We start from the raw sequence: 27,629 nt of genomic DNA, 5'->3' as shown, positions 1-27,629 counted from the left end.
AAACCGGAAGTAGATTTATAATTTGTTTCAAAGTAAAGGCAGAAATGCGCGGTCGTTCCACAGCGTACCTGCGTTAATCGATACAGTTATTCTCTGGTAGGTTTATATGTTGATATATATGTGTGTTTGTATCTTTATATATTTTCAACGCATAAATATTTAGTGTTATTCATTAATTCAAAGCAAATGTTGGTCCACTATACTAATGGGCTATACATGTACAAAACGTTGGTTAAAAGTTAGCTTATCATGCTAACAGTCGTCTGCCAACACTTTTTTTTGCAGAAAAAGTCTTTGACAAAATATTTGTTTACAAAACTCTTTTTAAATGTAAGTTTTTGAGAATTTTGTCAATATTTTGATGAGCCAGGCCTAGCACCTAAAAAGTCAGTAAACAGGGCACATGCAAGGGCGACAATGACATATGTATATCTAAACATATGCTAGCGTATTAAAGCGTAAGATACACATTTTACTTGAACGTATGATATAATTTGTTGATGCATTTTTCAGCCGGAACAACCGTGAAAACCCAAACCAGACCAGATCTCGTGCTTGACCTCCGAGACGACAGCTTTACACTTGGGTCCTCCGCACCACAACAGCTGGGGGAGGATTTCCGACCCAGCGCAGCGATGGGAGCTGAGAGCTGATCCAGTCGTGGAGGTATTACGTTTACTGGAATAACACGGAAGGGCAGTCCTTGTGGCTTTTTTATTTATTTGCCATTGAGTGGCATCGGGTAAAGGGAGTCGAGTGGCAGCGGACGGAAGAGGACGCACTGCAGGCAAAGCGCAGAGTTTGTTGAACTCATACATGCACAAACTAGCGCTGCCAGACCAAAAGGAGCTGCCGCAGAAGTTGAGACCTCTTTTTAGGACAGCCTAGAGAACCCGAATTAGGCGCGTTCAAACGGATTGCACTCGTCTTCTCCAGGGACTCTGTATTTTGTTCCTCAGGGAAGGAGGTCCAGGAAATCCAGCCTGACTTCCAACTATCCAGAGCCTCCTTATTGGGTCTACTCTGAACGCAGGAAATACGGCCTGGGAAAAAAAAGTTTGGAAGATTTTGTAAACGAAAGGGGAGGGGGTGTCGCTGACGTTTTCCACGCCGTTTACCACCATTTTATTAACTCATAAATATCATTCCTGTTTTGTTTTCACTTTTGTGAATTTTTAAAGTTTAACGCCAGTAATGAGCAAGATGTCTTTGGGCGGTTATTGCAAGAGTTTTGATCATCACTATTTATAGACCAGCCTGCTCCAACCAAGGCTGTTCCTCATAGCTCTATGTTTTGCCAACTGTGCGCAACAAGTTGCAGACACTCCCAGCAGAGACAAACCTACACTAATTTGGGCCAGTGGATGGTATTTTTTGCGCTTCTCTTTTTGGCTTACGCGTCTTTGTATAGCACATACCTCACCCGACCCCCACATTGGAAGCTAGAGGGGGAATACAGTGTCGAGATCCGGAGAGGGAGTTCAGGAAAGAACGGTGCTGGCTCCGTCGGGATAGGCCTGCCTGTCAGGCCTTTTATGATCTGGATCTCGGACTGGACTCCGGATCACCAGGGGCTTTAATATTTCCAAGAAATCGTGGAGTGAATGTGAACGCCATGGACATATTATTGGGAAGTAATTAACACGCCGACTCTTGCATTACCAGGTGTGCAATGGGAGGTAAAGAACAGCAAAAGTATTAGAATAAACTGTTTAACGCATTGACATCAGTTGTAATTTGAAGCAATATCTATTGCCCACGCTGTGCTATGATCTACCAAAACAAAAACGGAATATCTCGCTGATCAAAGACATTTAAAGATCACTTATACAAAATACCTTTGTGATACTGTTTGCAAAACATGCATGGCAGATTTTTAGTGTCATTTTGTGTCTAATTAAGAAGATACCGAGTTCAGTTTAACTTTTCTGCCGCTTGCTTCGCAGCACCAACTGTTGACTGTCATTTGTAGCTGCTCAATGAATGAGGCGCTGCATCTGTGCGCTGTTTCCATGCAATCAAGGCTTTATTGGAAATAATCATCTGGACATTTTCTGACGTCGCATGCTGCACACAGATCGTTTCCAGTCAAAAACCTCGGGACTTACTTGATGAGAGCGTAAAATCGAGTTGCATCACTAAGCAGTGCTTTCCGAGAAGGATGTTGATTTTAGGAGGCAGAAAGAGTGATGACAGTGTTTTTACCGCAGCTGGAGAGACGGCTGGCTCAGACCAGAGCCCTTTTGGAGAGAGGTACTTGTAATGTGAGTAGTGACGCGAAGCCGGGGCCAGATAATGAACTACTCAAGAAACTGGAACGGTGCGTCTTATGTGAGTGAGTCGTCAGGCTGCGGAGTGCGTAGAAAAGACGTCTGTGCCGTGCTTGTCATTCATGCAGTGTGACTATTCCAATAAACCTTTCTCCCTCTTTCACCGTGCAACACGTGCACACGCGGTGCCCACGCAAGCCATGTAAATGCCTGTGCGCCATCAGAAGATATTAATATTTTACGCGTCGTCTGCCTCCCCTTTACCGCGTCACACCAGTCAATATGGCCACTCTGCAACAACACCGGCAGCTTCTCATGCACAGCACGGAAGTATGCTGCGACTCTAGTGGGGATGGTGCTGTGACCGTGCGAATAACTAACAGTGCCCCACACGTGCATGGACAGGAGTCCAGCGAAGGAGCTGGAGGCAGTGATGCTGTGAGTAAAACCAACCCCAACCTCCACAAATACAGCATCTCTTCCAGCTGCAGCTCGGGAGACTCCAGACATGCTGTCACCTCTGCCTCCACTGTCCACAGAGAGGCACCGCCGCTGTTTGAAAGGTCAGCTGCCCAGTGCTGGGACCCCAAGTTTGATTCACCCATTTTAGAGGAGGCTTGCCAGGAGAGGTGCTTTCCCCAGACACAACGACGCTTTCGCTATGTCCTTTTTTACCTGGCAGTGGCCTCTTTCCTCTGGGGCGTGTATTTTGGAGTCAATAATGACCGCTGTAACCCCATGACCTTTCTCATCCCCACTGCCTGTTTTCTGATCCTTTTAGTGCTCTTGTTTGTGTTTACTTTCACCCAGCCATACACTCGGCTTTATGACCAAACCTCCCTATTTCTTATTGCAGTTACATTTGCAATGACTCTATCTCCCCAAACACAGACTGCTGGTTATACAGAGCTGGAGTGGGCAGGTGGTGGGAATGCATCCTATCAATCAAGTGAACCTCTGATTATGCCATGTATTTCACCTGTGGGCACGTTTTCTCTCTGTATTGAGGTTCTGCTGTTGCTATACAGTGTCCTTCATGTGCGTCTCTATGCCTCCGTTCTCCTGGGGCTTCTCTACTCTATCTTGTTTGAAGCATTTGGATGGTTGCCTTTGCTTCAGGGGAGACACGGCACCACTGGAGAAGACATTCTTCATTGGTTGGGCCCAGGTAAAGCCCTGCTCCATCTGTGTGCTCATGTCATTGGTATCCACCTCTTCATCATGTCGGAGGTGCGCTCCCGAAGCACCTTCCTCAAAGTTGGACAGGCTATAATGCATGGGAAGGACCTAGAAGTGGAGAAAGCCCTGAAAGAGCGCATGATCCACTCAGTGATGCCTCGGCGAGTGGCCGACGAACTGATGAAGCAGGGAGATGACGAAGTTGGCAGTGGAGAAAACTCAGGCAAACGTTATTCCTCCGGAGCATGCTCTGCCTCTGCTGTCTCAGTGGGGGGGCCAGGAGGTAGTGGAAGTTCACAGCCACAGAGTGCCATAAGTCCCAAAAACCTCAGCAATCACAAGAGAAAGAAAACCTCTATCCCACGTGGTCAGATCATATTCAGACCTTTCAACATGAAAAGGATGGAGCCAGTCAGCATCCTTTTTGCAGATATTGTAGGCTTCACTAAAATGTCCGCTAATAAGTCAGCGCCAGCTCTAGTGGGTCTCCTCAATGATCTGTTTGGCCGCTTTGATCGCCTCAGTGAGATAACCGGCTGTGAGAAGATCAGCACTTTGGGAGACTGCTACTACTGTGTGGCGGGATGCCCCGAGCCGAGGCCAGATCATGCCTACTGCTGTGTGGAGATGGGACTCGGCATGATTCAAGCCATTGAACAGTTCTGCCAGGAGACTTGTGAGACTGTCAACATGCGGGTCGGCGTGCACACCGGGACGGTCCTGTGTGGGATCCTGGGAATGAAGCGTTTCAAGTTTGATGTGTGGTCAAATGACGTCAATCTGGCAAACCTTATGGAGCAGCTGGGGGTTGCAGGGAAAGTTCATCTGTCTGAATCAACAGCAAAGTTTTTGGACGACCGTTACCTCAGGGAGGACGGCCGAGTGGTAGAGAGAGCCAGCCAAAGCACCGTCGAGAAACTCAAAGGTAAGCGTTTCTCATTATTACGCTTGGTCCTGTTTATGATTGTCACCATTTTTCAAGAGATTTTTAGATCATGACTTTGTATCACCATTCCTGTGCACTTGTTACCTTTAACAATTTGATGAATGATGGAGACAGATGAATAGAGGGTCCTGGATGAGAACAAGAGAAGTGTCTATTTAAACATAACAGAATAAAGCCCCACAGAACCACAATTTGATAACATCACCAAATTGGCAGATTGTCACATGGTTCAGATCATAATGTATAAGATCATTTCGCCCAGTCCTATTCACCTTATTCCGCCCCGCCCACTTTTGCCACTTTTTGCGTTGTCTCGGCACTTCCGTTGTACAGACACTTCCGGTCGAGCGCGAAGCCCGTTCATTTAAACGGAGAACGGAGGAAAATATTCTCCGCTCAAATTTGATGTTTCGTAGATTGATTTGTGTAAAATGTACAATGTTCATTTGCACCGACACGTCGACACTGCAGCGTTTCTCTGCACGGCCGAAAAACGGCTTTGTTTTCGTGTAGTGACTGATTTTATGTGGACTTCTCCAGCGCCATGTTAACAAATAGGAGAAAAGGGGCGGGCCCAATTAATGGCGGCGCCCACGCGAGCCTCCGGAATAAGGTGAATACTTGTGGTGGTTAGAGTAGAGTTTGATAGTTCCTGTAGAGTAGAGTTTGATAGTTCCTGTTTTGAGCCCTCTCTCCCATGTTCACATGTATTTCCAGATCCATCTATCTAGTTTAAACAGGCTCCATCCCAGATGTCTCATTCATTAATTTATTTTCTTACTAATGTGATTTTCAAAATAAACATTCTTTGCCTGAAACTCAACATCTTTATGATACATGGTTGTACCGGTAAGTCACAGTACAAACCAATTGAAAAGCTCTAAAGCCTATTCATCTAAATGTCCATGTCAGTGATGTTAGATGTTCACTATCACTTCACAATGGGAAGATAAGTGAAGATACAGCTACCATTGGCAAATGTCCTGTTGTGTCCTAGTTTTTAATTCAGAAAATCTGGTCAACCTAGGTTAGACATACTTGCAAGTATCTATCTATATACTGTATATCTGTGTTAAAGGGGGCCTATTATGCAAAATCGACTTTTTCAAGCTTTACATCATGTTATTAAGTCATTCCCTCATTAAAACCATGCCTGAAGTGTTGCCTTTGCACATTCACGTATTTTCGAGTAATCTGTAGAAACTCTGATGGCGGCCATTTTAGGGATAAAACGCCTGATCCCTTCAGGAAACGCCCTCGACCTCCAGGATACGCCTCCGACCTTTCGTCACCAGCCGAGTAACCAACCACTGCCCCTCAGCAGAACCCCCTCCCCGCAGTGTCTAGCCCTAAGATGTAAACAGAGTCATCATGGAGGATTAGCTTCATGTGTTGTGAACCGGAGCCACAGTAGACTTTTACAAAGACACACATCAGTGTTTCTGTTTCCTAACCACCCAGGATTCAAACCGGTGACAGGAACACTTATTTCAGTGTCTGGTTCTGCGCTGGGCCTTGATGATGCACAGAGCCTCCGGAGAAAGCTAATGCTAAGCTAAACCTCGAGTCATCACGTGAAAACGCGAAATATGCACAAATAAAGTCAATAAAACCACCACACACATAAAGAACCGTTTAACAATGATCACACACGGAGCCAGGCTTGTTGATTTGGAAGTTTATTGCTCACATTTCATCTACAATGGGTCATAGCCGAGTGGTTTTCTCCCGGAGCTAACAAGCTAGCCGCGACAAGCTAACGGGAAAATTCACTGAATACAAGCATATTATGCATTGAAAACGTCACTAAAACAGGCAACTGCTTGAAGCAGCCTTTATGATGATCACACACTGAGCCGGGCTTGTTGATTTCGTAGTTTATTGCTCACATTTCATCTACAGTGAGTCGTAGCCGAGTGGTTTTCTCCCGGAGCTAACAAGCTAGCCGCGATAAGCTAACGGGAAAATTCACTGAATACAAGCAGCATATTATGCATTGAAAACGTCACTAAAACAGGCAACTGCTTGAAGCAGCCTTTATGATGATCACACACGGAGCCTGGCTTGTTGATTGTGTAGTTTATTGCTCACATTTCATCTACAGTGAGTCTTAGCCGAGTGGTTTTCTCCCGGAGCTAAGGCACTATTAGCCGCGACAAGCTAACAACCTTCACCTTCACAAAATTCATTGAAAACAGGCAGCATATTATGCACAAATAACGTCAATAAAGCCGGCAACTACTCGAAGCAGCCTTTACGATGATCACACAATGAGCCTGGCTTTACACATTTGTGGTTTATTACAGACTTTTCATCAACAATGAGCTGTAGTCGATTATAACAAGCTAACGGGGTAACCTCGAAAAACCATTGTCCACCTGCGGAGATAATGTCCGTCTTTGAATCGTATGGGCTCCTGCAGATCCTGGTGTCGTCCATGGGGGTATAGTTAGAGATCCATAGGGCATGGCAGATGCAAAGAGATAGCCTCCAAACAGCAGTTATTTTTCAGGCAAGAGCCCCTTCCAAGCGTCCGGTGTGGAAGGTTCGTTTCCAAATAATATCCTGTGCGGCCATTGTTCACAAAGTGATAAACAGTAGGTCCTTTCCAACAATAAAAATTAAAATGCACCGATCGTAGTTTCAATACTGTTGAGACAACGAGCGCAGTGTTGACAGCGTGTGGAGGGGGCGTGTCGGAAAGGGTCAGAGGTTCTTAAAGAGACAGAGGCCTATTTCAAGTCATTTGCTACCTCCATTTTGAAAGAGCAATTTTATACAAGGCAGTTATTCTAATTTACTGCATTGACAGACCAACAGAAGGTTTCGTCATCATTGTAGTGTGCTATAGACTGGTGCTATGTGGCTGAAAAAAGCATAATACCCCCTCTTTAAAATATGATTCTAAGTAAGAGTTTGTTACTTACTTACTTACTCACAATACTACTTTCAAATTGTGCACAAAATAATGTGTTTTTGTTCATGTCTACATCTTGGGAGGTAGTAGTGTAATAAATACGCTGAAATGGGGGACAGAGTTCGAGCAAATAGAAGTGTACTCTAATGTGTTGGCCATCAGGGTTGGGGTCAGTGTGTCCACAGACGGCACTAAAACATATTATCTGTCCAGTTATTCCTGCCAGTCCCTTTCACCAATAGATGACTGGGCAACAGAGCCAGGACTAGATTAGATCACCAGGAAGAAAAACGTTTGACTTCTATTGTTTGGAAAACACAAAGCAGCCGGTGCCTCTTGTTCAGTGTAAAATTGTGCTAAACATTGCTATAACTACACAATTTCTCAAATTCATTGCGAGGCAAGATGCGTTTCACTTTGTGCAGCCCACCATGACACATTATTCAATTTGTGTACGTTTCTCTCTTATCTTGAATCATAATCTGAACATTGTTGGTCCGTATCTCTGAACTTGTCTGCATATTATTGTTGTGACATAACAGTTACAGTCAGAGGAGATCAAACATGTGATTCAACTGTTGTGTGGCAGTTTTGTTACATTCATTATGGCCTCTTGTTTTAAACATGCTCATTCGAGTTGTCGAGAAGGAGTTCTTTTCCACTTGGGGTATTGCTTTAGGAGGGAGAAATGTAGTGGATGAAGAGGACAAGAAATGTGCGGATGGCTTAGTGTAATTTGGTATTTTAGACTCTATAGCTTTATTACATACTCATGGTCCAGTCTAGAAAAAAAACACATAAATAACCTCAATACTTTCAAGAGGCAGTCCTACACTTTCATTTCTTTGTAACGAATAAACTCAAATAGTGATATTTTAGTGTATTGTTTATTAAAGTATTTAAGCTACTTTTTCTGGTTTAAACATGATTAACACCAAGTTTAGACATATTTTAGTCTAGACCCTTTTTTGGTCACGTTGAGTCCTGATTTAATCTTGATCTTGCCCTGGCGGTACTCTGAAGGACAGATATTTTATGACTTGTTTTAAATATTTTTTTATAGTCCTTGAATGTTCACAGAGGCCCAAAGCTTCATCGTTTGTTAGTAATCACTCCACCCGGGAATTCCTTGTAGGCCTTTAATTCCTTTACACTTAATTCCTTTGATTCCTTTAATTCGAGCTCTTGTGATCACTGTTCTCTGAGCAGGCCTTGTATCAGTGTTTACGGTCATTTGGCTCGCGCTATGTCTATGGATGAATAAATAGTGACAAGAGTGTTTATTTAGAGTATTTTAGAGCTGCACAATATAAGAAACATTGCAATAAATGATAACCCATAGTTAAGCATTTATTATTATAGTAAAAAACAGCCGTTATTGGCTGATAGCCAATATGGGAAATACCCAAATATCGGCCCAATATATCGGTCGGGCCCTAATTTGTTTCTTTTATCAATTTGTGTCAAAACTAGATTCAAACAAACAAAATCAGACTAAAATGGAGGAAAATAATGAAGATTGTGACTAGAAAAGAACTAAACTATTAGAAAGTCCACAACAGAGTTCTGCATCTTAACCGCTGGCCTCACTTTTTATTTCTTTAGCATTTTTGTTAGAATTATGTTAGGAAAAAATGTGTAACTCTCAGTCAGATGGAAACATCATTGATTATGTGATATTTTGTGGCTTCTTTGAGGTGGATATTGTGTCACCAATCATTTGGCAACATATTGTATTTGGAGGCACAATGTGAGTTGAAAACTTGCAGTATTTTGTGATGAAATAACATACAACATAGATAACGTACCAATTTAAGTTTGGTGTTTATTGTGAATAAAATCAAAGTTGAAAACATACCAAATCTTAATGTGTAGAGTTGTTTTGGTCTCTTACATCAGGGGCTCCCAAACTTTTCAGGACGCAACCCCCAATGCACTCAAGCAACAACTCGGGACCCCTTCTGTAAAAATAAATTAAGGTGCAAAACATTTAAAATCTGGTTTAATGATGCAGTTTGGATACTGTATTTTTGATGTTTTGCTTAATTTTGCTCGCCGTTTTCAATCAAAAATACATCAAAATTAATCTCAGGAAGGTAAAAAATATTGTCTCAAAATCATCTGGCGAACCCCCCTTTGGGAACCACTGTCTCACATCACATTATTTCAAAATATTACTCTGCGTTAGATTGGTATTGAGCATCCGAACAATGCTGCCGTTGTTTTACCTTCTAAACATGTTAAATATTCTGCAAGAAATTCATAAAAAATGTAAACCCAATTTTTTTTGACAAAGACAATTAAATAAAATAAATGTTAAACTACTATAACCTTTTACTCTCACAAGAAAGACGTGCATTGTGGCTTTCCATCTTTTCCTCAGGTCTTTTGTTTTTTTATTTTCATTTATTGACTTCCTTTATTTTATCAGGCAAAACAGTAAAGACAAATTCTTATTTACAGTCCTGGCCTGAAAACACTGTCTGTCTTTTCAAAGAGGTAGCTTTAAAAGAGTCATAGCCTTTCTTTTGAGCAACGTCTGTGTCACACATTCCACTGCTTGTAATGTAGATAAGTTGGACACACATCAGTTAGAAATCAAGACACACATGTTGTTACTAGCAGAAATGATATAATAACCAAAGAATGAGGCAATAATGCATTAAGCCTTCAAGCCAAACTGAAGTGTTACACTGCCTCAGTTAGCATTGTAATAGTACTTAAAGCAACACTTTAAAGCTATGTAACACATTTCAGACGAGGCCTCGCACAGTAAAAAACACAATAGAAATCAAACAGATATCTTTCAGCATTTTGTCAGTTATATTGATTAACAATTAAATGTGTTTCGTCCAAAACAAATATAGTTAATTGTATGATTAGCTTTTTGACTGTCCTTCCTGTACAGCGAGCTGCTGTGGGAAGCCCAGAGGCTGCTAGTCTGTGCTAAATCAAACTTGTCACCTAAATATGCAGCCGCAAATGGCACAGACTTAACTATAACCAGGCCATCTCCATTGGGTCCTGGCCCTCACTTTCCCCAACCCTTTGAATCAGACTGGTTTCTCTTTGTAATGTTTGGAAGTATTAATGGTTATCAGTATTCCTTTGTCAAGGAATACAGTATGATACCTCAACATGCGGATCCCTCTTTCTTTGTCACTTTCAATTATAAAGTATTTACTTTACTTAAAGGAACCGTTTTTCCATTCTGAGATATGTTCTTACCTGAGCTTAGATGAGTTGGTACCTGTCTGGTCTTAACGCGTGCACTCAGTCACGCAAAAAAGACCAAAGATGTTGTTAGCATTTAGCCTCTCCTCCTCTCCTCTATGTGGCCAAACTAGGGTGAAGTTAGAAGCGACCAAGCTCTTCCACGGTTTCCCGATTTAAATACGGTTACGTGAGTAGTTACACAAAATTAAACATGTTGATTTTCTAAGCGGATAAAAAGGGGTACTATATTGTAATAATAATAATTGTAATAATACCTTAGGAACACTTTGACATCCGTGCAGTAAAGTGAAGGTACGCATCAACTCGTCTAAGCTCAGGTAAGAACACATCTCATTAAGGAAAAACGGTGACCTATTCTTTTTATATTTAAGACAAACAACAAAAACACAAATAAAGTGGGATGCCATGATTCTAAATGTTTGAGTCATTGAAAAAATATTTTACCATTATTCACAGTCATCGAAATAAAGAAGGAAAATAATGAGAGTCTCTCAAAACCTTTACAGTATTGTCGACTCTACAGTACATTTTTTAATTGGCTATTTCAGCTAACATGAAGATGCGAGAGCAGAAATTTGTAATCCGTACTTCGGACTCTTTCTATAAATGTGATAAAGTAGAAAGTTTTATATTTATCTTTCAACTGTAGAGCAGTAAGTAACAAGTTATTCAAAAAAATCCTCCTGCAGTGAAGTAAAGATCCTCAGAACTACTCAAGTACAATGCTTAACGCTCTGACCTATTGTTACCAACTATTTCACCAAATGTTTGACTTTTCTGTTGCTCAAGGATGTGTCAAGTCACAGTTCTTTGTGTGTGCATGTTGGTGGTTGATAACGGAGCCCAACCCAGACTTGGCCAATGTTTGTGAACTGGTGAACTGCTACTGACTCCTTCGATGTATTGTTCTGTAGAGGATGTCTTTTTATTTTTATGAAATGTCAGGATAATATTGCATTGCCACAACGTTTTTTTAACCTCTTCCTTACCGAGCACATTTTCTCCAGTTTCTTTACCGCTTTACTGGAGCTTTACTGGAGCTTTACTGGAGCTTTACTGGAGCTTTACTGGAGAGCTGACAGAACTGGTTGTACATTTTTTTGTCGCTTTGTCACCGCATTTTTATCACATTTGTGTTTTGTCTCTTTTTTTGTCCCTTTTTTTTTTTTTGCGTTTTTGACATTTTTGGCTTCTTTTTTATCACATATTTGTTGCTTTTCTTGCCACTATTTTGTTGTTTCCTTGTTGCATTTTTGTTGCTTTTTTGTGGGTTTTTGTTGCTTTTTCATCACTTTTTAGTAATGTTTTTGTTGCTTTTTTTATTGTGTTATTGTTGCATTTCCGGCACGTTTCTTTTTTAAAGCTTTATTCAAGAAGCTTTTAGATTTGGGTAACGATAAACTGGGGAAAATGTGCTCGGCTCAGGCAGGGATTAAGAGGTAAAAGTATTGGTAACAAAGTTGGTAGAATCTCTAACTCTTTTACCAAGATATAGTGTAATTTTCTTATGTTCTAGCACGACGACAACTAGAAAATTAACTGTGTAATGAGTAATGAATGTTTCCAGTGCTGATGGTCATAAAGCTTGAGTCAACATTAGTTTATGCATATAAGCTGTGCCTCTGGTGGAGTTGCTTCAGCAGGTGCCTGAGGTATCTTTGCATTGTATATCGTTGCCTATAGTTCATCTCGCTGGTTCACCCCAGGTTCACCATGAGCTTCTTTTGCACCGTTTTATAGCTAAAGAAAATAAAGTGTCAAAAATATAAGTTATACGTGTGCTTTGGCAAGATTAAAATGTAGCTGTTTTTTATTTATTTATTCTAATAATAGATTTAAACGTTAACCTTGTGATTGTCCTTTTAATTGTCTCAACATTTTACAACCATAATATTTTTGTTGCTTCACGATCACAATTGCTAATATAAGGCTTGCTTCCCATAATAGTCTAAAGTTTATATCAAGGCCATTGTTTGAGATTAGCATAACAAAAAAAGAAATCTAGTTCCAGCAGCAACAGAAATGTAAAATAAACATCTTCCTGCTCTGTCCATGTAGTTTCTCTGCTGTACCCGTCGGGCAGGCCTTCACCATAAAACGCTTTAAAGCTCTCCCTAAAAGAGAGAGTTGTGTGACAAGGCAGAAGACGATTAGGGAGAGCAGAAAATATTCTGCTCCTGACCCTTTCCCAAGGATTTCCCACACTCTGTACTATGCCGTGAGGGGTGTGTTCAAGTACTGTAACACTATTACAGTATTAAGAACATTGTATAAATGGGTTGACATACTCACGTGAAATTACTTAAGCATGAATCTACATTGTTTCAGACTTGGCTTTCTTGTTACCATTCTACGACAACTTTAATTGTCCTGCATTAGTTAGTTGAATATTAACTTGTTTAGTCACTAAGCACTACAGCATTAGTAATACTATGCATCATTCATAAATTATTTACAAAGCATTCCTCATCATTTGATAATCATTAAAAGCATAAAATAGTAAACATTATTTCCCAGACCATGAATATACTGTATATAACCTAAAGGTGCTTATTGAACTTTTTATGTGAAAAAGAAAAAAACAAAAACGTAATAAGGGCATATTTGACCTTTTAGTGTCCCAGTGGCTGCAGAAGTGGTGCCTTTACTTTCCATCACAGACGCTCCAGGATCAATTGTTTTTAGAGTTTCTAGTAGGTTTTCACTGTTGACGCACCATCTCCATGGTTACGCATACATTCCCTTGATCCTGGGGCGTTATAGAGGCCGCCATGATCAAAATTAAAGCCACCATGCTGACCACCTATGCAGCCATTGGGTCACAAAAAGGTCAATAACACACAGATATCAAGGTTTTATTAGCACGAAAAGTCCCATAATGTGCCTTTAAACAGACTGTGATGTCAAAACCAATACATATTCTTCAGGGATTAGTGGCTTATTCCATAATCAATGATCAATAAATGGTAAAATTCCAAGTATGTGAATGTGAATGTGCCTTTGCTGACAATGGGAATAAAACCTGATTCTGATGACCCTATTATAAATTAGGGCAGGGCAATATGGCCTAAAATATATATCACGATATAAAAAAGAAATATCACAATAACGCTATATTTGATGATATAATTGACAATGGACAAATTACTTCAAAGTTCCAACCTTACACGCCTGTTGGGAAGATTCATTCAGTGATATTTTATTTTTTCTAACGACATACTAATTTCCTCACAAATATGATCTACTCAAGAAGCTTACGTCCTTCATTTCATTTTACTTTTAAGCTCCTGTCCCCGTGTTCTACAGTCAGTGTTTATGCTGCTATGATGGAGCTGAGGAGCGCAACATAACATTATATCGTGTCCATAACGATCTAAAAAATGACAATGTACAATATGGCCCACCGCTACTGTACATTGGTGTGGACATTTCCTTGATACTCTAGAGGCATAATTTGAACTCGTATGGTGTTGCAATTGTACGACACTGGCTAACTCTAAGCTTTTCACTTGCCTTTGAATTGAACCGGAAAGTTCTGTTCTGTTTTGTTTTTATCCTTATGTAAACTAAATGGACACTGTAGTGTGCTAGATATATACACTAGCAGTTTAATGATTTGCTAAATAAATCAATACACGTTCTTAGCTGCTCACAATAAACCTGGCGGATTTACAATGTAACTATAGGTGCGCAGATACCAAGTAATTAGTGAAGCTATTTAAATGTTTTCAAATGTTAGTAAAAGACTTGGTGTTAGTAAATGTGTTACAAGTGCTCAATAGGCATCGTTGCTCTCTTTAGCGTAGCGTAGATAGAATCTGGCACAGTCAGACATAAAAATTCCTTCAACAGCTGAATTAGTGTGTTTGCCTTTTAGAGTGACGCAGCAGAAGTCGTGTTGCGTCACATAGGGCATATGCAAACTTAACTCGTAAAAAGCCAACACAATTATACAATTTGTTGAGGCATTTGGGCAATTTAAAATTCAGTTTAAAATTGAAACATGTAACTTATTGACTTTACTGTTTACTCATGGAAATGCCTCACAGCTCAAAGATGTGCGATAAAACTGACTGAGTGGCTGTAACGGGATAAGGGAGGCTGAGAGAACAGTATAATGATTTGTAAGGGGATGGAGAGTATCCAGGGGCACAGATGATGGGGGTGGGGTAGTTATAGGAGGACGGCATGAGAGTCTCATCTCTGGTCTCTATCAGTGTGTCCAAATATGGAGGCATCTGGTATTGCACAGGGCTTGTTCTCAAGACCAACCGCGGGCTGAGCTGAAAACTGCAAAAGCTAATAATAGGAAAGTTAGTACTTAGCAAATCAACAGCCAGCTTCAAAAGATCATGGAAGAAAATAGGGTTGTACTACAATATATTCTATCTACACTCAGCCAACTGCACTTTCATGGCACAACAAAAATATTCTAAAAATATGACCTAGTATATACAGTATTTTGTTCTTCGATCTCCAGGCTGCCAAATAGAAGAATTAGAATTACTCTGCTGCTTTTAAATTATCTTCACGATTGAACATTCTCATGTCCGGTTTACCGACTTCAGTATTTTATCATTCTGCAACTTTTTATACCTTTTATACCTTGTGTTGTTGTGTCATTGTCCAGCAGCTGGTTGTAAATAACCAGCGTAAACACCAAAACCTATTTCCCACAAAGTAATGACTTGATTTTTGTCATCTTTTTTAGACTTAATGTACGCCTGTCTTAGTGGACACTGCAAGTCACTGCGGAGAGTTTTGATCTGATTCGAGGGCCAGCTACGAAGAGTTCAAAGGTCATTTGTCAGGGAGCGCGGAAATGGGAATGTCCCCTGGGCATTGTCTGAAATGTCATTTTTAATCTAAAGATGTCCCAGGACGTTCTCTCTGAAGGAGCCAGAGGTTGTTCTGTCTGTCTGATTTGTCTGAGAGAGTTCATTCTCTTCAGTCACAGGAGCAGCCTCCAAGCTGTGGATCTGTGGAAGCAGTTATATATTATAGTCCTTTCTAAAACATCAGCGGAGGATCAATCCCAGCTGTCCTTCGGCAAGACACTTAACCCACTTTGCCTCCAATGTCAGTGTACACTGGTGTAAGAATGTGTGTGTTAATAGGCTAAGGGTTCCTTGATGTGATGCGCTTTGGACGCCCAGTGGAGGAAGAAATGCAGTCTAAATATTTTATTTTTTGCAGAATATGTATTGATTTGTTTTGTGTTGAAAGAAGACTGATTCATTAATATGTTTGCTTTAGCTTCTTTAGCTTTACTTCAACTGTACACTACACCTTTGTTCTTGAATGACTGTATCATATAATTAAATTAAAATCAATGTTCATATGAGGTCAATTGTTCTCAGCATTAAATTTCTAATACGTGTCACTGGTACAGCACAGAGACTCAACCCTTGAACTTGCTGTCAGTTGTTTCTTGGTTTCTCCACCAGTCACTATAAAGAAGAAGACATGGCCATTTTTGAGTGTTAGCATTACTAGTAGAGACTAAAGAGGCGGTATATGTTTCATTTTCTCTAGTTCAAGCTGTTGGAAATATTGTGTAATCTTCTTGTGTGCATGTGTCCAGTGGCAGTCTCCTCCTTGGATGTACATGTGGAATGTTGCAGCCCTAGCACACTTCCTGTCCATTTATTTCTCTGCTCATTCATTCATTCTTTCTCATAACGAAGCATAATTTCATCATATTTCATCATATCTGTCACACACGCTCTTGGAGTCACCGGAAATGCCAAGTGTCTGTAATCTAAAGCCATCTATCAAAGTCCAAATGTGATTATATTGCATGGATATGAGGAGCTGAGCCATAAACCATTTACCCAGGCTTGATCTTTGAACTACAGTACCTTCTTTATTCGGGGCGATGGCTTTTAATGGTCTGTTTTATTGCGGGGAAGATTGAACTGCAGCTATGGGAGTTTTTTTTTCAGGCCTGTTTGCTTTGTCTATGCCTGAGTACTGCCATTTTTTCTACCTTTTTTCCGTACCAGCACTTCCATACCTGGTTTATGGTTCTATTAAATAAACAACACTTTTATTCACCTAGGCCAGATTAATCACAATTTAAAACCATAGAATTAATAGTTAGTATAATATATATAATATTATTATATAATAATAATAGTTAATGCTGTTATCGCAGTATTACTTGGTACTTGCAAATATTGAGTTAGATAATATTTCAATACTAAGTTGTATTACATTTGGCATCTCTATCTCAGGAGCCACCTGGTATCTGGTACCTAAACCTTTTTATGTAACTCAGAGGTACTGTTTAACGGCACACATGCTGCAAAGCCTTAGTTTGTATTTGTCTTAGTTGACACACGTCTGGCTATAAGAACATATTGTTATCAAGCATGAATACTAGTTGTAGATTTTCATTGGCTGAATTGCTTTCGTCGAATGGTCTGCATATAAATCAATAAGAACCACAGAGCTTTGAGTGCTGGTGCTAGTGTTTATCTGAAAGCGCTGTCACATGAAGACTGTTGAATGGACCGCCTTCGATGACCCCATTAAACCTATTAACCCATTCATTACTACTATTATTATTGCTGTGTTTGCTCTTTTATCACTCTAGCATCTCTCTAGCTTCTTGTGAGCCCAGAATACACTTCTCTTTGACTTAGGATTATAATTAAAGCTCTGTTTTAGAGATGGCGCATGGTGTAGAGAAAGTTAGAAAGCTGAAATGGAAGTGCAGGAGGAATGTGGGTTATGCAAGGCATGCTAAACTCTGTGACCTTCAAAGCAGCTCTTCAGTCTCTTACGTCCCTTTGCCATCTATCCATCTTATCCACTCTCCTCCTCCCATCTCATCAGCACATCCAACACATCCGACAGCAACAGGTCTCTGCTTCTCCTTTTTCCTAAAACGTTTCATTCAGGATTGAAATATTTTGTATATATTCAGCTACTGTGTGTTGTTTCTTTCTTGTTCCATTGAATGTGGAAAGCACTTTGGGGCAGTGCAAACGTGCTATAAAAGTAAAACGGACCTTGACCTTAAAGGCATTCACTTGATGTGGTGCAAATTCCAATTGTGTGTTACATATATGGTACTGAGCACTTTGCCGGTATGGCTTCATCTTTTGCCCGCGTGATTGGGCACAGGAAATAGCTGCATAACAGCTGGATTTACTTCATGCGTGTCCTTTGGAGGAGCTGTACTCAATAATTACAATTTCTGTTCAAAAGTAAAACACTTGAAACACTGAATCGAATAAGATCTAATTTTTTTAAGCTTAGTGTGGACTCACCACACCTTGAGTCAATACTCTGCCAAGTTTATGCTCAAGAGAATAGAGCTCCTGGTGCATCACAGTCAGACTTTAATTAGTGAATCAATAAAGAGTTTAAATATAGGACTGCGATATTCTTTGCCAAAATTAAAACTTTTCTGTCCACCATGTCTCAATACATTTAAAACTAAAGCTATCTAACCTCATAGTTAAGTCCTTTACACAAACATGTTCTGAAATGCAGTGGTTATTGTATGAGTTCATACGATGCCTGATGAAAAAAAATTCTCAATAGGGTTAAGGTACTCTGTAGCAGCAACATGATGTGTCATGCTCCCTGAACCACTCTTTCACAATGTGACCTCAATTAATCCTGGCTTGGAATATGTCCGTGCCATCAGCGAAGAAGAAATCCATTGATGGAATAACCTGGTCATTCAGGATGTCAGGTCGTCAGCTGATCTTCTTTCGGCACTTAGTGTTGCTGAACCTAGACCCAAGCAACTGCAGCAACCCCAGCATAACAGTGCCTCCTGTGTGCAGTAGGCACTAGGCATGATGGGTGCTGATGCATCACTTCACCTTCCTGTCCTCTGGAACAGGGTAAACCTGTCCCTTGAATTCCCGTTGCATTATGCTTGTGGATATGCTCTTACTTTAACATAGCCCTAAGTTGTTCAGTTGTTTTTCTCCTATTTGATTTTGTCAAACGTTTAGGTGAATGCTGATCACAATTATTCAGGATTTTTTCCGACCACAGTTCTTCCTCGAAGACGATGGTTCCCCACTATCCTTCCAGTTTTTGAATAATGTGTTTCATAGTTCTTATGCCAACTTTAGTTGTTTCTGCAATATCCTTAGATGTGTTTACTGCTTGATACATGATATGACCCTTCCTAAGCATACTGACATCTTTTCCACGACCGTGGGATTTTGACTTGAAATGAGAAGCACTCACTGCATCATTAATTACATTATTGCCAGCTGAAAGACAATCATCCATCCTGCAGTTATCCTATAGAAGGTTCGTAGTTACGCATGTGCTTAGTTAAACCCAGGTGGCAACTTTTTTTTATTTGACAGCATATTTTTTCTCTCTCATTTTAATGGTACTGGATGAGTTTAAACTAATCTATGTGTAAACTGAATCTTCATTTAGCACATGAATTTCTAATATTATTGCAATTCTTATGAAAGAGTGGTAGAAATAGGAATAGTCAACGCCAACTTTATCCAGAGCAGTCAGGGCTGCTGACAGACTTGCAGGAGTACCGGACAAGAATGACCCCCACCATCCCCGATCATAATAGAAGTAATAGATGAGGCCAGCCCCTCCGTTCACCCCAACATACTTCTTTTAGCACTTTTAGCTGTTTAGCTATATGGCCCGTTAGCTTGGGTAGTGTGTGTTTGGACAGGCTGATAGCAGCTGGCAAAGGGCCACTGCTCTAATCCAGTGTTTGTGTTTTTCCTTATTGGCCCCACACAAGTGTGAACACAGCCAACACATTGGCTGATGTGCAAACAGACAGTGGCTGAAACACCCACGATTGCATTACCACCTCTTTGGTTTGTTTGAAACAACAAATAACACCTGAATGTAACTGAACTAAAAACACATGCCATGATTTATTATTCTATTGTGTCTTATACAAAGATGCAGCAGATCATGTCCTCCTAACATATTCCATGAATATGATAATAATAATATAAATATACAATAATATTTTATTTATTGCCTGTGTGTCTCATCAGGCCTGAAGACATATCTGATCTCCGGGAGGAAAGCGGAGCATGGAGTACAGTGTGGCTGTTCTCAAATTGGATTGTCAAGTGGGGATTTTGCTGGCCTTAACTTGTCCCGACCTCAGTGCCACACTCCTGACATTATTCCTGGTGGGGCACAGGGCACTGATCCATTATCTCTACAGAGTCTGCACCAGCTACCAGACAGGACCGGAGTGAGTTTAATCATTTGCTTATTTGATTTATGAATTATGATTTATAGCTTTCATTCTTACTTATGGCATGCGGTCCCGCTCTCCTCAGCATGTGTCCCGTGGTGTAGCAGATCAAAGCGATGAGGTTGCTGTGCTGAATGGTGGCAAGGAAGACAACAAGACAACCAGTGCAAAAGTAAATAAAATGGGCCTCATTAGAATTTAGAATGTCCCTTATGTCCTTTAAGTTATATATTTTTTCTCTATCACCCCAAGTTTCCTCCTGGTCTTAGTCCCAGAGCTGTCAATGGCCTCCTGAGCCCTCCGCTGGAAGATGCGGTGCGGGCGAGTCAGACCTCTTTGTGCGACATGCTGCAGGAGAAAGAGAAGAAGACCAGCTCCAGCACTGGCACTGGCACCAGTCTAGGCATGACCACAGGGCAAGGGGCCACAGGGACAGGGATGGACCACTCCGCACTCATCCAGCTGCAGGCCAGAAACTTCAGAGAGAAGAGCGATGCACACTTTGTGGATGTTATCCGAGAGGACAGGTAAAAAGTTCAATCTACTAAAAAACAATAAAGTTTTTCAGAACGTCACATATAAAAGAGATCACCTAGCATGGTGTATTATGAAAAATGTACATTACAATTTACAAGTGTTTCCCTCAACAAAAACATACCCGGAGTTGTTTTGAGCCATTCACACATGTTTGAGTAGTCTTTGAATCTTCTTCAAAAACCTGAATTTTACTGCAAACATTATGTATTTAAGTATTATTTTGTTTCATTAAAGGATTACGATACTTCTTTTACATAAATGAAACGTTTGAAAAATACATGCCAATCTCAGTATTCAAAATGCTAAAGGTCTGTTCTGTTTTTTCAGCCTGATGAAAGATTACTTTTTCAAACCTCCAATCAACAAGATCAGTCTTAACTTTCTGGAGAGGCCGTTGGAAAAAGCTTATCGCAGCAGCTACAAAGAGGAGGTACACAGACTTATTGATATCCTTCATCAGACCAGCTCTGCACAGCCTTGCAGCCCTCTGCTGTTAAACTACTGCTATTACAGTTTATGTTAATTCATTTTAAAGCTTAAATCACTTAATGTTTAATTCATCAGTATTATAGTTCACTTTGATGGTTTCCCTGGACTCCTCAGTTTTCCTTACTACATAATTAATTGGATGTAATCTCAAGGGAAAGGTCTGCATTTTCTTTCTGTAACACACTAAAATCACTGCTAATACAATAAAGTTTAATTTATAGAACTTTAAACAAATCAGGCCATTTTAGGATAAAATGTGTTCTATATTCAATGATATTCTCAGACATAGATTACTACTTTTCAAAAAAGTCCACATAACGTTTTGGGACAGCCTGCCGTCAAATATAAGAGAATACCCGACATACCAAAACAGCCTAATAATAATATGTCATTTGTATAGTTTTAATAATGTCTGTTTTTTACTTGTATGCATTGTATTGCTTGTTTGACCTACCTCTGGATTATGGATGTTAATAAGCAGTTTTTCTATAATCTAACCCATTTACATTTTGTATATGATTAAAAAAAAGAAGAAAAGTAAGTGTGTAGTTCAGAGTAAGTTTAGCTATATATGTTGACTTATTAAATTTACCAAAAGATTTACTTTACTTTAAATTTTCTGTCAGGTGATAAACAAGGTCCAGGTTCAGACTTTTGCCAGCTCTACATTCAGCTCGTTCCTGGATGTGCTCTTGAGCTGCTTCTTCTTCCTGGCTCTGACAGTAGCCTGCTTCATGCCTGCCTTGGTTAGCGCCTCCTCTGCAGGTCCTCCTGCTCCTGCTGCCTTAGCCCTGACTCCGCTGGCCGGGCTGTTGGAGCTCTCCTCACTGGTGCTCTCTATACGGTGAGACTGCAGCTTAAGAAAGCACACTTTTACTACACATTTCCCAAAATTAAAACAATTATGAAAACACTGAAGTTGTTTAATGTATGTATTTAAACTATTTACCCAGGCAAGACTGGATAGTGTTGTAGGAATGGCATTTGACGGAAACACACAAAATGCCCTCATTTATAGCCATGTTAATGAATCTCTGCCTTGCCCTGTGCAGAATGGCATTTCATCTGGAAGACGTGATGAGCTGCACGCACACCCTGCTCCTCGCTGTCTCCGGGTGGATCCCGCGCCATGTTGTGGGAGCAGTGCTGGTCTCACTTCCTGCTGTCTCGGTCCTATCCCACTTCACCTGCACACGGCATCTCCCACTACAAGTAAGTACTGTATATTTGCCACATTCCTGTAATTGTCATTATTCTAAAATGTAAACACAATGTTTCAAATGGTTGTCATTTAGATTTAGATTTCTTTTTAGACTAGAAAACTTAAAAATATCTACATTACAAAGTATTTGCTAATGAATAATTAACTTGCAGGTCTAACACAAATGCAATAAAAAAAAGTCTTCTTGCAACTGATGGGTATAAATATGTAGAAGTGGTGCTGTCAAAAAGATAAATTGGTTTGTTGATTGTTTTCAACTTTTAGAGCTAGATATTTACCAATGCCTGTCTAAAATATAACCAGGAAAAGCTGTAGAGGTACTGCACCACGTCACCATAGTTATCAGCTGCATTATATGGGTTAGCAAGAAATGATTTTCTGTTGCTTGAATCAGTGAAGTAATTGTTACACTTGGGCTTGGCTTGTGAAGCCAGTGATCTCGCATTAAGTTGATGAACATATAGCCTCATGTAAGTGTGGCACTGAGGCTGGTGTTGGTGCAAAGGGATTATTTGTGTTAGTTATGATCTGAAACCGTTTTCTCTGGAAAAATTCCCTAAGCCAGTGTAAGCAGAGGAGATGATGGGCATGACTCTTAGCTCACTGTAGCAATGATGCGAACTGTAAACAGAAACTCTCAATCTCATTTTATCTTTTCATCCACAATCTTGTTGGTTTGTAAAGCAGTGGATAATAATGTTAATGTTGACTAAACCAAACGCACTTCAGGGAGCCCGATCTGTATCAGCACTGCTGTGGTCAAAGAGCAATTGCTATGGTATTGATTGTTCCTATCCTTCAACTAGGTGATCCTCTTCTTGTGCTGTGCCACCATTCTTGCCATCATTCAGTACTGTAACTTCTGTCAGCTGAGTTTCTGGATGCGCTCCGTTCTGGCCACTGTTACAGGGGTTGCCCTCCCACTGCTCTTATACTGCTCCTTGAACAGGTGAGTAAAGCCCTGTCTGTACATTGTTACGTCAATCAATCTTTTTAAGAACCACTCCTCCCACACTACATACAACTACTATAACAAAATTTGCCATCCATATGTCCGGATGACCTCCTGACCCCAGGTTGTGAACCACTGGTTGATTGAGTTGATAATGAAAAATGCAGTATGGTATTAGATGTGAACTTTTTAAATTTGTGATTGAGCTGCTCATTTTCTCTTTCAGCTCCAGTAATAACAGCATGGCAGATCATGGGTGAGTGTTTCTGTGGCTTGCATTCATATTTTTGTTTGAATACAATCAGCAATTTAAGGTCAATCTTAACATTGACCTTTTACTGAATTAGCAGGAAACAATTTGTTTGGTAGTATTGTGTATCTCTTTGATGTAAATAAAGCACCTTTATAATGACAGTAGTGGGCCGCTGCGCATAGTTAATGGATTGTGGTTTGATTTGCAAATCATTAATTTCTGCCTCTTAGGTTTAATCTTTCGACAAATGATGGTGATTTGGCCTTGGTTACTTCAGCAGCCGATCCTGCTGTGCATCCTTTGACTCCTCTTATCCACGAGACAGTCCTGGCTTTTTTCCTCCTGCTCCTTTTGGTTTGGTTCCTCAATCGAGAGTTTGAGGTCAGCTACCGCCTGCATTACCATGGAAACGTTGAAGCAGACAAACATCGCTTCAAAATTCAGACAATGAGAGACCAAGCGGAGTGGCTCTTGGGCAACATTATCCCCATCCATGTTGCTGATCAGCTGAAGGTTTGCATTGGTTTCTATGATTTTGTGTAATTTCTTATATGATTACTATAATTATTAACATTTGTGATGTAAAATTGTATTAAATTCATCTTCCATTTTGTATCTTCAGGTAACTCAGAGCTATTCCAAGAATCATGACAGTGTGGGAGTGATATTTGCAAGTATTGTGAACTTCAGTGAGTTCTATGAAGAGAGCTATGAAGGTGGCAAAGAATGCTACAGGGTTCTTAATGAGCTAATTGGTGACTTCGATGAGCTTCTTCGCAAACCTGAATTTAAAAGTGTTGAAAAGATTAAAACTATAGGTGCTACCTACATGGCAGCATCAGGCCTGAATGTTCGACAGATGGCTGAAAATGAAGACGACTCTCCTCACACTCATCTGGTGGCTCTCTTTAACTTTGCCATTGAGATGATCAAAGTCCTGGATGACTTCAATAAGAACATGTTGGGCTTTGGTTTTAAGCTCCGCATTGGCTACAACCATGGGCCACTGACAGCAGGGGTAATCGGCACCACCAAACTGCTGTACGATATTTGGGGAGACACGGTCAACATTGCCAGTCGAATGGACTCCACAGGTGTGGAGTGTCGAGTACAGGTGAGCGAGGAGAGCCACGCTGTACTCAGTTCAATGGGCGTACAGTTTGACTACAGAGGCACTGTGAATGTCAAAGGCAAGGGACAAATGAGGACCTTTCTCTTCCCCAAAAGTGGAGAAACATTGTGCCAACACATAGAGGGAATGTTTGTCAGCCATGAACCATCATGTGTGTCTACAAACAGACCCTCATCTCCAGCCACTCCATCTACAGCAGTTTCTCCACTCCCACATATTAGTGAAAGGTCTGGACCAGTCCAAGATAAAGCCCCAGAGCTGAGGGATGAAGGATATAGGGACTTCTCACAGCAGCTTGAACCACCACATGAAATACACTCTTCTTTGTCTGGACGAGAGATAGAGTCTAATGCAATAGAACTGCCTTCCCAACAGCAGACCGATCTTTCTGCAACTCTGCAACAACAGGATGAAGATGAAGAAGGGAATGCCAATGAGCTAACAAAACTTAATGAGGAGTTTTACTCTCGTCTTTGATTGACCTGCCTCTTTCCTGTTGCTCCCGGAGGTGTGAGCAGGTTGATCCTCCCTAGCACAATGTCTTGGGCACAGACAGAAGAGCAACAATAGTGGCAGCATTTGCTCTACAAGTGGACACTGTATGAAGCAATGCTAAATTGTTAAGACCTGTGTTGAGCACAGAAATATTTAGAGAAAAGGGGAGCAGTTTTTTTTTTTAATTGTTTTTGTATCAAGTGCCTTCTGGACAGTGAATACAAATACTGAACAAAGTCTAAATTTCATGATTTTTCCATGAGACACAGGCTACGGAGTATGCTGTGGTTTCTAATGTTGTGCTTTTCTTTTTAATGCAAAAAGAAAGATCTGTATTACCGTGCCATATACATTGTTTGATCAAAGTATTGACCTTAAGGGAAAATATTTGTAAGTATGTGCAGTGCCGTGATGAGCAGAAAACTATTAGAGGAAATTGGGAATTGTATAAAGCAGTATTATGTGGTTATGTGCATGACATGATTCATGCCTAGATCTCACTTAAAATGAGACATGCTGCTGCTTCTGCACGGATTTATCTCTTAGCTAAATGTACATTTAAGCACAGGTGTTGCACAGCAATTTCTCAACCACTTTATTGTTCTGGCATAGTTTTATTAAGGGACAGAATAGCCAATCATAAGCACAATTTCAATTAAAAGGGAATAATTCAGTAAAAGAAGTGAACAATCAGCAGTAGGCACTTTATGTACTTGTACTTCTCATGTAAACCCCAGTCTGCCTTTACAGCCTTACTTTTATTTGTCTGTTTTGTTTTTTAAGATCACAGCCTATTACACAATCTACTTCATTTGAAACTGATATACTATCTCAATCGTTGCTTCAGGTCAGTCAGATCATTTATTACTTTAACTGGGGCTATGAGGGACAATTATTGTGTATAGTTGTAGCATTTGAATGAAGTGATCAGAGTAGTTTTCATCTGTTGGTCTTTTAGACAAACTAAAGCCTTTTTCTGTCTTGATTTCTAAAAGTGCCATCTGCCTTTTCATGTGTGGTTTGCTCTTGGAGAGTTGCGCCCTATAAGCTCTTCTGTATCAATATCCTGAAATTATGCTCTCCAATTGAACACAACGTTGCAGATTGTTTCATGGGGCCTAAAATTATGACTGTTTTTTCTGTTGAGAAAGATGCATAAATGCCTTATTTTGGCCATAACCATAACAACCATGTTCATTCTCTATGTTTCATCTCCAACAAGCACTTATTTCAGATTTTATGAGGGGAAAACAACTAATTTATTGTCAATGCCTTACTAGAAGCCACATTCTTGATGTTAATAGAATAAGGAATGTTGAACCTAGAGTTAAGTTGAATAATATAGATATATTTCTGATTACCGCTTTATTTTTGCATTAAAATGCTCACCAGTATCTTTCAACTGGATGTTCAAATGGGTAATATATTTTTGAGCTGTTCTAAGCCAATCCTAATACCTATTTGGCCTGCACTCAAAATCTACATTTTGCCTTTTTTTTAGGCCACACTCCAGTATATATATATTTTTTCACTTTTTGAGAAGTTGCCTTCCAATTTGATGGATTTTTTGTACTACGATGGGGGAATCAGAGAGCACTCGAACCCGAAGACTGCTGCATACAAACCCTTTAACATTATCACTTACCAAAGCACTTGTCAGTTTGATAATAAGTATGCGCTTCACAGACAAAGTCAGCACAAAAAAATCAAATCAAGGCACAAGTGACTAGAAATGTGTTAATAGTGCATTATTCCATCACGGGCACTGTCCAAAAAATAGAATTTGCCTGTAAGTATCCTGAAAACTACATCAAGTAGTTGTAGAAATAAAAATATGACATAAGATTATGATGAAAAATATTGTGCTTATCTACTATCTAGTTACCATGTTTGTCTATTCATCACAGACATACTTCTCGATTTGGCCTTGAAAATAAATAAATATATCATTGTCTCCATATGCTGCTTGCCTTACATGTTGTAAATCCCTTGTTTGGCTGTACTTATCACAGCTGGCAGAGCATCTTACCAGTAGATGTTTAGTTCATCACCCTGCTGTGACCCTGCGACCTTCTGTGGATCAGTTGCATGTCACTGATTATTTTGTCGTGCTTGTATTCTGCAGAGTAATTGAAGACATTTGTCCTCCTGAAATTGGGTTTGTGTTATCTATAGTATGATCCTAAATTTTAAATGAAATATTGATGTCTACTTCATATTCATAATTCATATGGTTTGAAATGTGGCTTTTTTTTTCATGAGAGATGGTGAAAATTTAGTTTTACTAAGTCAGAAAGTAGCAAAGCATAAATATTGACAAATGCTCCATATGTACCTTTGTACTTTTGCCGGTATATCATATATCAACTCATCTGTGTTTTCATTTACACTGGGACAAAATACAAGAAAGCTGTTTTCTTTTTCTCCATTTTTAAAACGAATTATTGTTTTTCTTATGTTCGTAAATAAGATGTATCATGTATGTTTTGTGCACATCACTCGAGTATCATTTATCAACACAAGATCATAATCTGTACACATTTGCACAAAGCACTCAGTGTTTGTACATACGCAGTTATTTTAAATCACATGACTTTTTTATACATGTGCATGTGTCAAATTTGACCGACAACTGAAAAGAGACAGAAATAAAACTGTCTACTTGAAGTGTGAGTTTTATGACTCTTGTCAGTGTGTAAAAGATCACTTTCACAAGGTGCACACAACATGAAGAAAATATGTTTGGCTTCAATAGACCTTTTAAAATACAGTTGGAA

At 40.0% G+C, this 27,629-nt stretch overlaps 1 protein-coding gene across 1 annotated transcript; it reads left to right on the top strand.

The window, feature by feature from the left end:
- Window positions 1-590: 590 nt before the first annotated feature.
- LOC306961228 (adenylate cyclase 9) lies at window positions 591-26,695 on the top strand. Its single transcript, XM_079553883.1, has 11 exons — window positions 591-4,374; window positions 19,564-19,769; window positions 19,858-19,944; window positions 20,025-20,299; window positions 20,637-20,739; window positions 21,425-21,642; window positions 21,851-22,010; window positions 22,827-22,969; window positions 23,199-23,228; window positions 23,456-23,738; window positions 23,848-26,695. Exons 1-11 carry the CDS (start codon window positions 2,553-2,555, stop codon window positions 24,832-24,834), a joined length of 4,314 nt encoding a protein of 1,437 aa, XP_079410009.1. The 5' UTR covers window positions 591-2,552; the 3' UTR covers window positions 24,835-26,695.
- Window positions 26,696-27,629: the final 934 nt, after the last annotated feature.

Source organism: Gobius niger (genome assembly GCF_951799975.1).
Source record: "Gobius niger genome assembly, chromosome: 3".
Lineage (NCBI taxonomy): Eukaryota > Metazoa > Chordata > Actinopteri > Gobiiformes > Gobiidae > Gobius > Gobius niger.
The sequence above is the reverse complement of the archived record's forward strand: the minus strand, read 5'-3'. Positions and strand labels throughout refer to the sequence as shown.